Source organism: Rhododendron vialii, chromosome 10a, assembly GCF_030253575.1.
Source record: "Rhododendron vialii isolate Sample 1 chromosome 10a, ASM3025357v1".
NCBI classification, from domain to species: Eukaryota; Viridiplantae; Streptophyta; class Magnoliopsida; order Ericales; family Ericaceae; genus Rhododendron; species Rhododendron vialii.
In genome coordinates this window covers 35,734,113-35,749,306 of record NC_080566.1, presented here as the reverse complement: position 1 = coordinate 35,749,306, position 15,194 = coordinate 35,734,113, and the positions used below count along the sequence as shown (strand labels likewise).

The window sequence follows — 15,194 nt, the reverse complement described above, 5'->3', positions numbered from 1 at the left end:
GACAATTTTAGATTAGTAAAATACTTTCCGTAGACGGATCCGGGAATTGTTGGAGCTCATGTGAACGGGAGAATGGGGGTCCAAAACTCATTCTTCGCTGCACATGGGTAAACAGCGACCATTAGGGTTCGCATCTTGCAGGGTATTTTTTCCAATCTAAAGTAAAATGTTTTTAAGAACACTGAATGAAGTATATAAATCCGGACTGGTTGCGAGTGCTATGAACCCTACGACTGTACCTCCTTTAATTATTTAAAAAGTACAACCAATTTCTTAGATTTTAATTAATATCCCAATCAATTGTCAAAGGGTGGTTACCTAAGAGCTAGTTTAATCAGTAACAATCCGAATTTTTAGTCAGCACATATCACTGTCTATGTGTATTCGACTCCGGACTTACCGGATATTGTGCTGCGTCGGTCTCCACTCTACTCTTGGGGCAACCCGTTGATTTAGGACTAGGAAATTGTCAAGCACTTTTGATTGCTTTTCGTCGTGTGATGAATGGTTGGATTTCACGTGATGGGAGTGAATGTCATTAATTTTTTGTATAATTTTTTTTTCCCTCTCTTTCTTAAGTTAGCTACTTTTATTTTATTTTATCTTTTTTTTTGTGAGGACTAACATTGCAGAATGCTTCGTTCAAGTTGGGGGTCTTCTTCCCACTATGTTATTTCTTGCGTAGTTTTCCGTTCCGAAGTAATGCCTTTTTCCTTCTTTTTCTTTTATGTCCTATATTTTTACTCTTTGGCATTCAATGAGGACATCGAATGGTTCAAGTTGGAGGGATGAATTACTTTGGTAAGTTTTTCACACTTAGAAAAATCCAAAAAATTGAAAATTTTGAAAAATCTAAAACAAAGTGGGACCCTTTTTGTATGCGATTTGGCACTTGTTGTGATTACTTGTTGGATAATTGAGTTGAGGTGTGTTGCCTACCATAGTGATATCTGTTTTTGGCTTAGTAGTTTTACTTGCTAGTTTGTCTTAAGAAGTTGATCATGGCACTCTTGTATAGTACTATTACACGTCACGTTTATTTGGGTCTTGACCACTTGTGAGCCGTGATTTTAACCAATCTTGATGGCTAAATTAGTGGAGACTTATGCCGAGTGAGCTTTTGTGCCCTATCTTTTATTGGAGTGGTGTCACTTTAACTCTTAGTTTGTCATGGAAATAGTCTATTTGTTGGGGTCTCATTATTCTTGATTGTTGAGTGTTGGAACTTGAATGCATAACAATATTCCTTGGGTTTCGGTTCGTCACATAGATGTTATGCCCTCCGGGAGAGGATTATAGGCATTTTCTTGATACTCGAGCCGGTTCGTTCCTTTATTTTTCCATTTATCCCTTGCGAGCCACTTTGAACTTTAAATATTTAGCATTTTCTTGGTTAGCTCCACCTTCCATATTGTTTTGGAGAAAGGCAAAAGTATGAAGGTGTAATTTTTGGATGAACTGTGAACTTTTGTGCTTGAATTGGTGGTGCCCTTAAAAAAAAGAAAACAAAATAGAAAAAAAAACAAAAGAAAAAAGAAGAATAAAAGGGGCACTGATATAGATGAAGAGGAGGAATCGTGTTTTGTGGTTGAAAAATGTTGGAAGGTTAGAAGGAGAGATAAGGTGAAGTTGAAAAATGAAAAAAAATTAGGTGCACATTATTAAACTAGTCCTAAGTTGTTTGCTTATTCTCGGACACGTGTTGTTTTACTTTAACCTGGAAATATGTTTCCTTACTCCACATTACAATTGAAATTAAAGTCCTATTTGATCCTTGGAGTGATGAGAAGTGGATTGAAGGATATGAGATAGAGTTCCAATACTTTGTAGTTTGTTCTTGAGACTGTGTGACCACTATATAAAGCGTTCTTTTCGTGTCATAGTGCGCGAGTGTTTTGATTTCATTTATATAACTTCTAACCGCATACTTGAGAGTTCATATTATGCACCATGTTTCGAGTGTTTTCTTTTGTTGAGTGCATGACACGGTGAGAATTGAAGTCGAGACTCGGTCCGGAGAGAGTACTTTGTTGTGGTTCACTTGTAGTTAAGGTCCTTACTCACACACTCTAAGCTTGGATGCCATGATTTATTTCTATGTTTTGATAGCCTTTAGAACTATTTTCGCATATGCTATCTTCTTGGCATTGGCGTATCAATGAGTCGCATTGCAAGTTTTTGAGTTTCAATTAAAAGGATCCGCGGTGTTTTGTGGGTGATTACTGCTGAAAACCCTCACGAGACTTCACTCGTCCTACCGGGGCCACCCGGAGGTTTAAAAGATCTATCCCTTAGTTAGTTGCTTTATTTTATTTTATTTTTCTTTTCTTTGCTAGGGACTAGCAAAGTGTAAGTTGGGGGGGTGTGATAAGTGCCAAAATATACATATTTTAATCCTCCAAACTACATTTGTTAGTCATTTATTTTTGTTAATTGATTTTTATTTTGTTCTTTTGTTGTTTATAAGTTGTTCGAATCCGTTGTCCGAGACTTTGGATAAAAAGAAGATTTTAAAGAAATTTAGAGTTAAAATACAAAATGATTCAAAATCGAGTGGTTCATTTATTATTTCCTAAAGTTCAAGGGCCTTTGTGCGATTAAAGTTTTGAATTCCTATATAAACACTTTGCCCAATTGACTTTAGGTGGTTCTGGCACCTGCCATGGCAAGGAAAAGAAAAGGACAGGGGCTGCTGAGCCGAGTGTTGTTCTGAATTTCTTTTTCCTTTCAAATTTTATTAAAAGCTTTATTTAATTACTCGCATTTTGGTAACTTAATTTAATTTTTGTTCTCTATAAAAATTATTCACTGATATTTGAATAGTTTATATTTCTTATTTGTTTTTTATCTCGCATAATAGAAACATGTTTCAAATTAGGGTTTCTTTTGTTTCTTGCTTAATAATGAGTGAGTAGTCGTATGGGTAGGGTCGCGGGATGATTAGCACACCGTGATCAGTCTGGGCACTGCTCTTATTTTCAAACAATGAAAAGGACAATTTTAGATTAGTAAAATACTTCTCGTAGACGAATCCGGGCATTGTCGGAGCCCATGTGAACGGGAGAATGGGGGTTCAAAACTCATTCTCCACTGCGCATGGGTAAACGGTGACCATTAGGGTTCGCATCTTGTGGGGTATCTTTTCGAATTTAAAGTTAAATGTTTTTAAGAACACTGAATGAAGTAGGTAAATCCGAACTGGTTGCGAGTTCTATGAACTCTACAACTGTACCTCATTTAATTATTTAAAAAGTACAATCAATTTCTTAGATTTTAATTAATATCTCAATCAATTGTCAAAGGGTGGTTGCCTAAGAACCAGTTTAATCAGTAACAATCCGAGTTTTTAGTCAGCACACATCACTGTCTCTGTGAATTTGACTCCGGACTTACCGGATATTGTGCTGCGTCGGTCTCCGTCCTACGCTTGGGACAACCCGTTGATTTAGAACTATAAAATTGCCAAGCAGATAACATTGTAAATTCATATCACAAATGTAAAGAGTGAAAATTTCCGTCACAAGTTAAAAGTATTCATTATAATTATGAAAATTCTTAACAAAAATAGCGGAAATTGTGTTTACTGCTGACGCGTTCAAATAAATAGGCAATGAATAACGTGGACAAGCGTACCATTCTTCTCTAGGAGAAGATTAGATTCGTATACATAAAAACAAGAGTTGTTCAATACTATATTTTACTCACACGATATATTTGTGAGTGATACCCATGGGAAATGGGGTGGGTGTTGTGCAAAAGTCGACGTAGCTAATAAAAGTGGATAAACAGAGATGCTTCAAGTCACGGTACTATGTCGCTGTTCTTAAGACGATATTTGTTTCTACCAATTCAAGAGAATTCGATGTGCACCGAGTTACAACGAAGTCGCTTCCAAGATAAATTGAAGTCTAGTCTCCAATTGTTCCTTAACTGCGTTATGCACAAACAAAAAGAGACCCGAATACCTTTGAATTTTGCGAGCCTCATAAGTATTATCGTAGGGGATAATTCTAGAGAGAAACAACAATCAAAATGATTCTAATTTGCTTTTTATAGGCATAGATCATAACTGTTAGCCAAAGATCGCATCTCTTGATTTAATCTCAATAGTGATGTCTATTCATAATAGCCATGTTTATTCATGCGATCCTAATAGTCATACCTTTTGATTAGATCATGTCTATTCATTTAACCTAAATAGACACATCTTTTGCCTTTAAATCTAATAACCATGTCCATTCATACAACTTGAATAGACATATCTTTTGGATTAAAACCGTTCACCAATATTCCCATTTAATATCCATTAAATATTTTGGAAATGTTCCAACAACCATTTGAGTTGTCTGTTCGGCAATTCAATGGTCTAGATTTCATTTTGGTAATAAATGACTTGGATGCTACTTAGTGTAGATGACGCACAAACGAAAAGAGACCCGAATACTTTTGAATTTTGCGAGCCTCTTAAGTATTATCGTAGGGGATAATTCTAGAGAGAAACAACAATCAAAATGATTCTGATTTGCCTTTTATAGGCATAGATCATAACTGTTAGCCAAAGATCGCATCTCTTGATTTAATCCCAATAGTGATGTCTATTCATAATAGTCATGTTTATTCATGCGATCCTAATAGTCATACCTTTTGATTAGATCATGTCTATTCATTTAACCTAAATAGACACATCTTTTGCCTTTAAATCTAATAACCATGTCCATTCATACAACTTGAATAGACATATCTTTTGGATTAAAACCGTTCACCAATATTTTCATTTAATATTCATTAAATATTTTGGAAATGTTCCAACAACCATTTGAGTTGTCTGTTCGGCACTTCAATGATCTAGATTTCATTTTGGTAATGAACGACTTGGATGCTACCTAGTGTAGATGAGATCTGGACCTTTGCGAGCCGTTCATTACTGAAACAAATTTTGAATGAATTGCATAACGGACGGCTCGAATGAAGCACATACAACATGGTGTTGTGCACACCCTCTACAACACCATCCCTATTATCATACCCATACACATCGAGGGTCGAACAATTTTACATTTATTTTTGTTCTGAATTTTTGTTGTTTAGTTAGGTATTTATGACATGCTAAAAAAAGTACTTTTTCCGTCTTGAAAAGATTTTTCAGTTCGCAAGTCGAATATTTAAGACAACTAGGGGAGTAGTAGATATGGGATAAAAATATATGTGTGTAAAAAATTCAAGCTCTTAGGGGTACTTTTTTTTAATAATAATTCAAGCTTTTACTTGAATCGTACAATCTTTTACTCCTGCCGACATAAGCAAGCATTACGAAGTGGGCCCAGAAATTTATTTCCTATCTTATCCACCACAGTTACTTCACCAATCGCATACCGATGATGACATCGAGAAAATTAGTGCCACGTGTACATCCCATTACGAAAAAGCAAGCTCTCAAACTGAGAAGTTTTTAGGTGTCGGATGGGTACCACAGAATGACGATTTTAGCTGTTCATAAGTGTTTTTGTCAGTCTGAATTTTAGAGAGAGAAAAAAAAGAAAATTTAAATATTCTTCCTCTTTATCTATACTATGTAAGAATTCATCCCGACATCACAATCACCGTCGGAGCCCAAGGGCCACTTGCGGCGAAAATCCACACTAGTTTGACCTCCATTGTTGCGAAGTCCATGAAGAAGAATGACGAGGTTGCGGTTGTGGCCGTGGTCGGAGTTAATGTTAGAAGGCCACGATCTAGGTTTTGTTTAGTTTTATTTTATTAATTCATAGTAAATTATTTACTTTATTTACCATAAAATATGTTTTTCTATGTTTCTATCATTTCATGATTAATTAATTGTTCATGAATGTCTGATGAGAAAGGGATAATAATCCCATGATTTTCGGTGAATTACTTATGTGTGTCTATATCCCTAATTGTTGAGTTGGTGGTTGGTTTGTATTTACGATTTCATGGTTTGTTTATGTATTTCATGATTTATTAACCATGATTTTCATGGTTTATTTTATTCATGGTTTGTGTATTTTATTCATGATTTTCATGATTTATTAACCATGAATTATCTATAAATGAAATTGGTCGAATTATATTCACGTAAGTTTACCGATTTACAAAAATTCACGAAATTAAGAATTTTAAAAATTTACAAAATTAAAGAGAGAGAATGGTTTAGAATATATTCATTAAGGATTTGAAAATTTGAGAATTAAAAATTCTCTCATTCCTATCCCATTAATGATTCCATAATTTTAGGTAATTGTAATTCCTACAATCCCACTAATTTAGGAAGGAAGTATATACATATATTTGAATATTTTATTAAAAGGGTAAAATAGACAATTCACCATTTGAAAGGATGAAAACGTAACTGTTCAAAAATGACAGGATGAATACTCACGTAGGATGAGATTTGAGGATGAATTTTTAAGTCTCCCAAAAAAAAAAAAAGAGTGGTAGGGTGAGGAGAGAAAGAGGGAATAAACATGGATTATCCAAAATACATTTAGATCCGCTTAGCCCCCACAAATTTCTCTCTAAAACCAAGTCAACATTTTTTATTTTGAACGGCTCTAAAACCAAGTCATTCGGGCCTATAACTTTTTGCCATAAACACTTTTCTTGAGTGGTAATTATTCAAATACTCTAGGAGTATATGAATAGTATACTCCTTTATCTCACATAATATGTGGGTTTCAAGTAAAGAAAAAAGTCATTCCTTCAAAGTAAATATTAGGTACAAAGAAAACTAATCTCGAAAAAAGTGATTAGTGATTGAGAATCACTTTGATAATTGGGTCACAATATCAAAATGAATCTCAATCACTAGTTGTTATTTTCGGGTTAAATTTTCTTTGTCCCTACCATAACCATCCATACCTTTTTGAAAAGAAAATGCTAAACATAGCCCAATTTGGCTTTTATTAAAATTGATTGAAATTGAAAAAATGTGTGAAAATATATGAGTATGTGAATTTATATTGAAAAATATAAAAAACGCATTGTAGTATGCATTATTTAATTATTTTGTTGAGCTTATCTAGTATCTACAATCCAATAAGTTGTCTGCAGAAGGACTACTTCTAAATTATTGATAAATTCTACTTTATTTTTTTCTTCATGCCATTGAGAAAATATTTAAATAAAAGTCAAGTAATAAATCAAGTACTCCTATCTAAAGTCAGTGTAAGCCAATAATCCAGGGGTGGAAGTCAACTATACGATGTATGATAAGGTTCTCTAATTAGTGGGTAAATTACACTAACCACCTCTAAAAATTGAGACGTGTAGTAAGGTTCTCTAATTAATGAATTTACACTGCCTTTCCTTTACCCTACCCTAACCTTTGAGACACTACAGAAGAGTTGGTCTATAATAACTTTTGAGACTGTTGCTAAAAGAATAAAAAATTGTTGCTAAAGAACCCTGAAGTTCATACCAATGCTTCTGTGAAGTGTCGCGAGATACATGTCGACGAAAACCTAGAATGGGTACACATATGCCTATAGTTACGGGTAGAATAGTTGCTTCTTTCATATTTTCCCCCAATCTAAATATTAAAATCAGAACATGTATGTGTACGCACATTTGGACGAAACTACGCACATTCGACTCTAAAATATATGTAAAACGATGCACATTTGGATGAAAAAATTGAGCGAAAATACCCGTGATCCTTAATCATTAATCATGGCGGTGGAAGAAGCCAATTATGGTTGAATTAAGCATAGGGGAGGCCCTAGTAAGTAGTCCTCGCATCATCGAATGGAGAGATATATAGTTAGGGGCAATAATTACATAAATAAAGAAAATAGGGAAAGGAGACTAACCTCAGCAGTGGCGTCCTTGCCCTAGCGTGGTGATGAGTGGCCCGATTAGAGTGGTTAACTTGAAACGAAAGGATGAAAACCGGCAGCGTTAATGTATGATGGAGAAAAAGTGACAACGATTCATCTCATTTAGGGCTCTGAGAGGAAAGTTTGCTTAGATTATGTATATGTATGCATTATTGCGATTGTATGTATCAGAGGGAAAATAGTACAACGAGGAAGAGAGTCACTAACTCATCGTTGTCTCTTGCTGTAGCATAATTTGGATAGTTACAACTTTTTCCTTTGACTTTTTGAAGTGGTCAAATAATCTTGGGGCGTCCCATAAAGGAAAGAAGGACTAAGATAATGGGACGAAGGAGAGAGTATGGAAAATTCAAGATTCGTGATTGGCTCGATTAAAGATCGTTCAAAATCAAGTTGTCTCATAAACAAGCTTAAAGCTTGGACATGTTTTGAAACTCACTGTTTTTTACTCAAACACGAACAACTAACTACTCGGCTTGTTTGTCACCCCTAACTGCAAGGACGCTTGGTAAAATTATACCTAACTAATGGACTAATTGTGTTTCTTAAACTTCCAGTGTAATTACCACCTTCTTTTCTTTTTTCAGATGATCGAACCAAAAGGAAAGATTAGTTTCACGCACCCACTTTTGCGCTTCAACTAAAAAAACCGGTCACTCACACTCTCACCAACCCCGAGCTGAAACCTTGTAGAGAGAGAGAGAGAGAGAGAGAGAGAATGGCAGAGTACGACGATCTGACTGAGAAACCCAACGGCGTACGCACGGAGGCGAACGGGAAGCGGGGCCACAAGGTAGAACAACAAGACGTGACGCTCTACGGCGTCCTCCGCTGCCTGGTGGCGGAGGTTTTCTTCCCGGATCCGGACGCCGGGTGCGGGTCGGACCCTTTCCTCCGCCGGATCAAAGGATCTCTCTCCGAGAACGTCCCGCTCCTCCGCGATGCCTCGCGAAACTCGGGCCGCGACGTCTTCCTCTGGACCCGCCGCGGCAGCCCTCTCCGCGCCCTCCTCGTTGTTTCTGTGAGTTCTGTGCACTGCTCTATCCATCACGCACATCTACATCTATACATATACGTATACGCATAGACATAGATGCGTGCTAGACGTCTGTGCAAATTGTGTGATGCAAAAGAGGGGAAGTGAAAAAGTTTCGATTATCTCGCTCGTGTGCAGTAGGTCTTTTTCCTGTGTATCTATGAAAAGGCTTCGATTGTCTCGCTCGTGTGCAAAAGGTCTTTTTACCTGTTGTATTAGATACACAGGTTGGGTTGTAATCAGTGGCGACTCGAGAACATTTGAACAAATTTATTTTGTCACAAGTTAAATTTTTTTTTTATCCGTCCTCTACTGAATGAAATTATACAAGTTATAGTTTCAACTCAATTGATGCCAAAAAAGAAAAAAAAATTAAAATGACCCCACTTATCTAAAACCCCACTTATCTAAAATAAGTACTTATTTACTTAAAGGTGATGTATTCTGAGAGAATGATCTGTCTTGTGAAGTGGAAAATAAGTACTTAAAAAAAAAAAAAAGAGCCTTAGCGGAATGAGTTAATTTAGTGGGTTCAATTAACTATTTTCATCTATAATTTATTACTATATAGTAGTATATAGTACAAAATTAGTGGCTAATTAATGAATTTCAATTAACTTGGGTTTCATGGCGTCAAGTGACACCATAACAATACATACCACCATAACAATACATGTGGCGTTGCCACTGGCTGTAATATTTGTCATTAATGAATTTCTTGCCCTTCCATTGAAGAAAGGAAAAGAAAAAGCTTCAATCGATATTAATCTGTAATGAAACCTGAGATATGAAAGTAGACAAGAGGGGAGAAGAAAATCAGGGCCGTAGTTTTTTTTTTTTCCCTTGGTAGTTTCTTTGGGTAGTTTTGTGAATTAAAAGTGTGAGCCAGCTTCATAACCGCTGTTCACCCGGATGTTCCTTTTATGATAGTAACAGTTAATGGATAGATAATTTTGTAATGGAAAAAAGTGTGTTCATGTGTGTACTCGAATTATATAATTACTGATTGAATTAATTTGGTTGCTCTGCTTGATCAATCGTTTGTTTGAATTGCTTGTGTTGAGTGTTTGGTGTGGAATAATGACAATAGGCTTTGATCAAGGATCCAACTTCACAAGGGGACTGCACTGTGCAGTTGCTGCTTTGTGGGCCTGTGCCAGGCTTGCTTTGATGATCGGGGTTGTTCGTTAGGTAGAGCTCGACGAGAACATCAATCATGCCGGAAATTATACTAATCAGATACAGATTATACCCAATCTGAATGCATTTATCTTGCATAGAAATGAATTTGATGGGTTGGATGATTGGATCTTGTGTCATTGAACCCATTTTTGTAAATGCAAGTGCATTCAGATTGGGTGTTATGTATTAATCAATATTTTATTAAAATAATTTTAAAAATCATTGGTGTTTTCATCAAGCTCTATAAAATGAACATGATCATTGAAGTGTCCCAGGCACGGGCCCACAACGGGGCAACTGGACAGTGCTGTTGAGAAGCTGAATCCTTGATTAATAATTGGCATTTTCCGCATACAAATGGAAAGAGAGAAGAAAATTTGGTGGATTTGTTCACTGAAATTGCTTGGTGTTTACTGGAGTAACATTTACTGCTTTACCAACAGCATAATTGTTGATAATCCGAGATCACAGCAAGTATTACACAGAACTAGTTCCTCAGTCCCATAATTTTAGTCTACAACAAAAGACCATAATATTTATTTTGATACAAAAGTAAAGCACTTACTGTGCATAATTTTTCTACTTTTTGCTAGCCAATTTAAAGAAGAAATTGAGATTTGCAAATTGTAGCAAGAAAATTTAAAAGTTATGCACGCAAGTGTTATATTTTCTGATCTGGAGAATGACATGGCTTTCGTAATGGACTAAAATTGTGGGATAAAGAAAGTACTATTTATTTGGTCAATAGACAGAATCATGACCTTGGCTATTAAACACTCAGCAAAACCTACCAGTGCCCTCCAGTGGGGAAGCCTGACCAGGCCTGCTAAACCGGTGCTGTAGGTATCCTTTTTTCAGCCTAGTGTACTTTAGAACCCTGATGAAAAAAGGAGGAGTTGTCCATGTTAATGTTTCTTGGATGATCCACTTCTAAGGGCCAGGCGGTAGTGCGCAATGTGGCAATGGGTTTCTTTGAGAGAAGCCTGATTCTTGTTTTGATAGGAGAAGGCACGTGCTGCTTAGTGAATTAGAGATACCAGATTCTTACTGTCATCATATAGGAGATAGTATTGTGATCTCAAGTCCATTTTCTGAAGATGTTTTGATTCTGGATCCTCTTATTGCAAATCTAGTGAAATATTAAGCCTGTGCCCCGTCTATGGATTTTTCTTTTTGAAAGGAGTAGGTAGTTGCCGATAAAGAAAGATTAGTGCCATAGTTTGGACTAGAATCAGCAGACTAGAGTCCCCATTTGGCAAATGAGAGTTCTAGTCATCAGTCTGTGTTATACGCAAAGTTATTTGGCGCTTGAAATCTTGTTCCCTGACATGCTTCTGGGATGTCTACCGAGTGTAGTATGTGGGTTCCGAAAATCTGGATGACTTTGTTTTTTTTTTTTGCTAATGTCTCTGTAGGTAGTCCCCTTTCATCTGCTACACTTGTTTGTGTTTTGTTTATAACGTAGATAGTAGTACATGATACATTCATGTCCATTGAATAGCTTTCTTTCTACTCAGTTTCATATGTGCAAAAGAAGTTATGCATTTGAGAATGTTGCCATGTTGAGTTACAAGGGGATCTTGCTGTGCCACAGAAATCATCTTAATTGGTGACAGTAGTTTTGGCTTGGTATATTAGCAAATTGACAAGAGTGGATGCATTGGTGCAGTAGTTTGATTTGAAATATGAGTTGATTGATTATTAAACTTGTGGGTGTGGAAAATTTCCTACAAAAATCTGTCTAATCAACTTCCCAAGTGACAAAAATATCATCAGATGTCTAAAATTTTAAAATGAGAAAGACTCTTTACCTGAGTGTAGAGCTTTTTTTGCAAGCATTAGATCATATATGCTTGTACTGGATAAAGTTGAACAACCAGAAGTTGGCCTCTTTGCCTCTTTCTTTCATGTTCTTTATGGTAGTTCTGTTATTTTTGGAACCATAACTTTTTCTGTATTCTGAAAATTGCTGCAGGTTGGGGCAATCGCTCTTCTGGCCTTAACCGGGCTGACGGTCTTTATGCTTTTCTTTGTCGCAGCAACTGTCAATGCCATTGTAATTTCTCTTCTCATGTCTCTAGCAGCAGTAGGGGGGTTCTTGGCCCTTTTCTTTGCCTTCATGACAGCCATTTATATTGGGGCATTATCTGTAGCTGTCTTTGTCATTTCCACTGCAACAATATCGGCCATCATTGCTGTTCTGATTACTACAGGTAAGCTGGTTGGCACTTCCGTTTGTTTGTATTCTTCCTTTTATGCTGCTTTTTCCATTGTCCTTTATGGTTGTGTTCTTTGACATTTGATGAGCTTGACTGCTTAGTTTGTACTTTGAGTTGACTTTGCGGGACGTAAACAAATTGATAACATAAACTTTTCCGATTGTCCTTTTGACTCCTGTTTGTTAGCAGGGAGCTTCTTCATCTCTCTTTTGTAACCCCAAATAGCAAGAAGAGTTGAAAAATAACTTTCTCGCGGCCCTGCATGCAGTAATTGGTGATCAATAGTTTCCTCTGCTCCTTTGTATGTGCAGCCCTAGCTTGTGAACCCCTACAGACCTTAATTGTACATTTGTGGTGGTCTGTTCTCAACATTTTGCGAGGTTGCTGTCCATATAAAGAAGAATACTTTGGAAGGGACCCGACTCTTCCATTGCCGTCCCGTAAAATTTCAGTCGATGCTCCCTTTAGTAGAAAATTGTAATTCAGCTTTGCTCAGAATCTACTACTTGTTAACACCATCCACCTTGCTTTCCTTCACAACATGAGCTTTCTGTAACTAATGAAACACCTTATACCAACTGCCCGTCCACTGGCTAAACTCATAAACGATCCTAGACTCCTAGTGCACTGAACAGATGATCGCTATGACTATGAAGCTGAGTAGAATTCTTAATTAGCAACATCAAAACAATAAAATCATTCATTGGGATTATAAAGGTAAATTTCTTGTAGGCATTTAGCTGTGTGCATACTGAAAAAATAACAACTCGGTAGCTGAAAAGACGCGAACCTGTCTATAAACCTGAATTGAGAGCATAAATGAATTGGAGCAGTCACCACGGACATAAGTTTGAGTTTAAGACCGACCCAGGTTTATTAGAAGATGACTTCCATCTCTCTCTCGATTGGACCAACCTCTCGTTGAACCGACCTGTTCTGTGTTCTATCTATATGTACCACGAGTAATGTACAGGAAGAGAATAGGATATCAACATAATTAACTTCATCATACCTCAGCCAGAGCCTGTCTGCTATATGCACCACCAAATCCAATGGAAAGAATTGTTTTGCACTGTGCTACGTATTTACAGTTTATATGAGCTCAACTTCAAAAGCATCACATAATTAATTTGCTTCTGATATCACTGTTTTGTTTCTTTAATTCTTTCCTTAGACTTGAAAATCTTATTCATATCATCAGGTTGGATTGGATTCTTCTGGACCATATGGCTGGCAACGAAGAAAAGCGTGGAACTTGCAAAGCATTCCTTGACTGTGACTGGATCAACAGTTTCTGCTGCTTACTCTTCCGCTCGGCATGCCCGCCGCCACCATCATGAAAGTTAAAGTTTCAGGGTGAAATAGTGCCGGTAAAATTAGTAATCTTGTTGAATGTTGTGTAGAATTACCTTAATAGTAAGAGAGATGTGCTACAGTAATATTGTTTGCTGATGTGATGCTGTTTCTTGTGCCTATGGTATGGGAGAATAATTTTGATTCTGGCAGATGTCTTTTGTATTGGTGTTGTATTTTGTCTATAATAAGGAAGCATATTTTGTCTCAATCTTGTATTTTCTTCTTCTTTGAGGATTCTTTTTTCCCATTTCCCCCATTTATAGTTAAGATGAAGGATTTGTTTACTAGCACCTTTGTATCCGGCTTAATGGACCGACTAATCTGGTAGACCAATTTCACTGTCTACTAGCAGGAGCTCAATTAAAGTCATGACAAAGCAATATGGAGGGATTAGGAGTCTGATCCCAGACCGAAAGCTTCTTGAGACTCCTTGTTGTCAGGTGATTACCACAGCTATCTACGCCAATCCCAATAGTGGTTCTGCAATTTTGCTGGACTTAGTTCAAGGTGGCGTAGTTGGTAGGGAAAATTACCAGATTAGGTATAAACTCTTCCTATTTCTAAGTTGATTAAGATCCTGAATCTGAAAGGAGATTCATGGAAGTAAAGAACGAAGTTGTGGAACGAAAAGAAAACAGTGAAGTGAAGAAGCTAAGAAATGGCGACCGAGCATACGAGAGATTTACAGAACTTTATTTTCGGAGAGGTGGTTTTCGTGACCCAACTACAGAGACTTGTCCAAACAGTCCCTTATGTTTTGTCTCCTCCAAAGAACAGAGGTAAGGGCATTCATGAAACTACCTTTCAAAAGCATTTGTGAGGATTTAAAACCTCTGGAATCTGGATGCTATTTGGACAGGACCCGGGGAATGTGGCAGGGAGGTAGCGGGTGCAGAGCGGTTGATTTAGCCGCTCATCTCGGCACAGACGGCTTGGAGCAAATTTGAGCACATATAAATCTGAATCGTCTATTGCTTGGTTAAGATCCGAGCTGTCGATTGCTGAGATTCTCTGCAACGCTCTATAGTGAAATGCTTGGGAGGATCTCCCATTCTATTTGGACCATAGCACAAGGTTTCTCTTACTATCCTACAAGCCCAGGAAGGCCCAAACTCAGATTTAGTTGCCACATGGGCCAGTCCATAGTAAGAAGCAAACCAGGAACCAAATTAATGAGCCCAAAATTTTTCAGTTTTTTTTGGTAAGTATAAGGCTCCGTTTGTTTGAGCGTAAAATATTTTCTGATAAAATGTTTTACCTATTTTCCGGTGTTTGGTTGTGTAAAAAATGAGAAAAACATTTTACATGTAAAATATTTTTCATTAATTGGATGAAAATGACTTACCCTTAAATCTTCCGTAGGTTATTTTCTGAAATAAACCCGCTGCCTTCTATTGCAATTATCGCTGCTCAGTTTCCTCGATCGTCAGTCCTGACCCACGTTCAACTCCAATATTATCAAATCTCTCAACCGTTTAAGGCCTCTCCTCCCTCTCTCTACACTATTTTGTTGATTTCTGAAAATATTTTCAAGTACCAATCAAATAC

At 36.9% G+C, this 15,194-nt stretch overlaps 1 protein-coding gene and 1 long non-coding RNA gene across 2 annotated transcripts; both read left to right on the top strand.

Annotated features, from left to right (window-relative positions):
* The first annotated feature begins 8,459 nt into the window (after positions 1–8,459).
* Positions 8,460–13,854, top strand: LOC131302676 (uncharacterized). The gene is made up of 3 exons (XM_058329430.1): positions 8,460–8,874; positions 12,047–12,284; positions 13,492–13,854. Exons 1-3 carry the CDS (start codon positions 8,572–8,574, stop codon positions 13,635–13,637), a joined length of 687 nt encoding a protein of 228 aa, XP_058185413.1. The 5' UTR covers positions 8,460–8,571; the 3' UTR covers positions 13,638–13,854.
* LOC131302677 (uncharacterized) lies at positions 8,881–9,158 on the top strand. Its single transcript, XR_009191878.1, has 2 exons — positions 8,881–9,030; positions 9,087–9,158. It is a non-coding gene; the product is annotated as an uncharacterized LOC131302677 (long non-coding RNA).
* Positions 13,855–15,194: the final 1,340 nt, after the last annotated feature.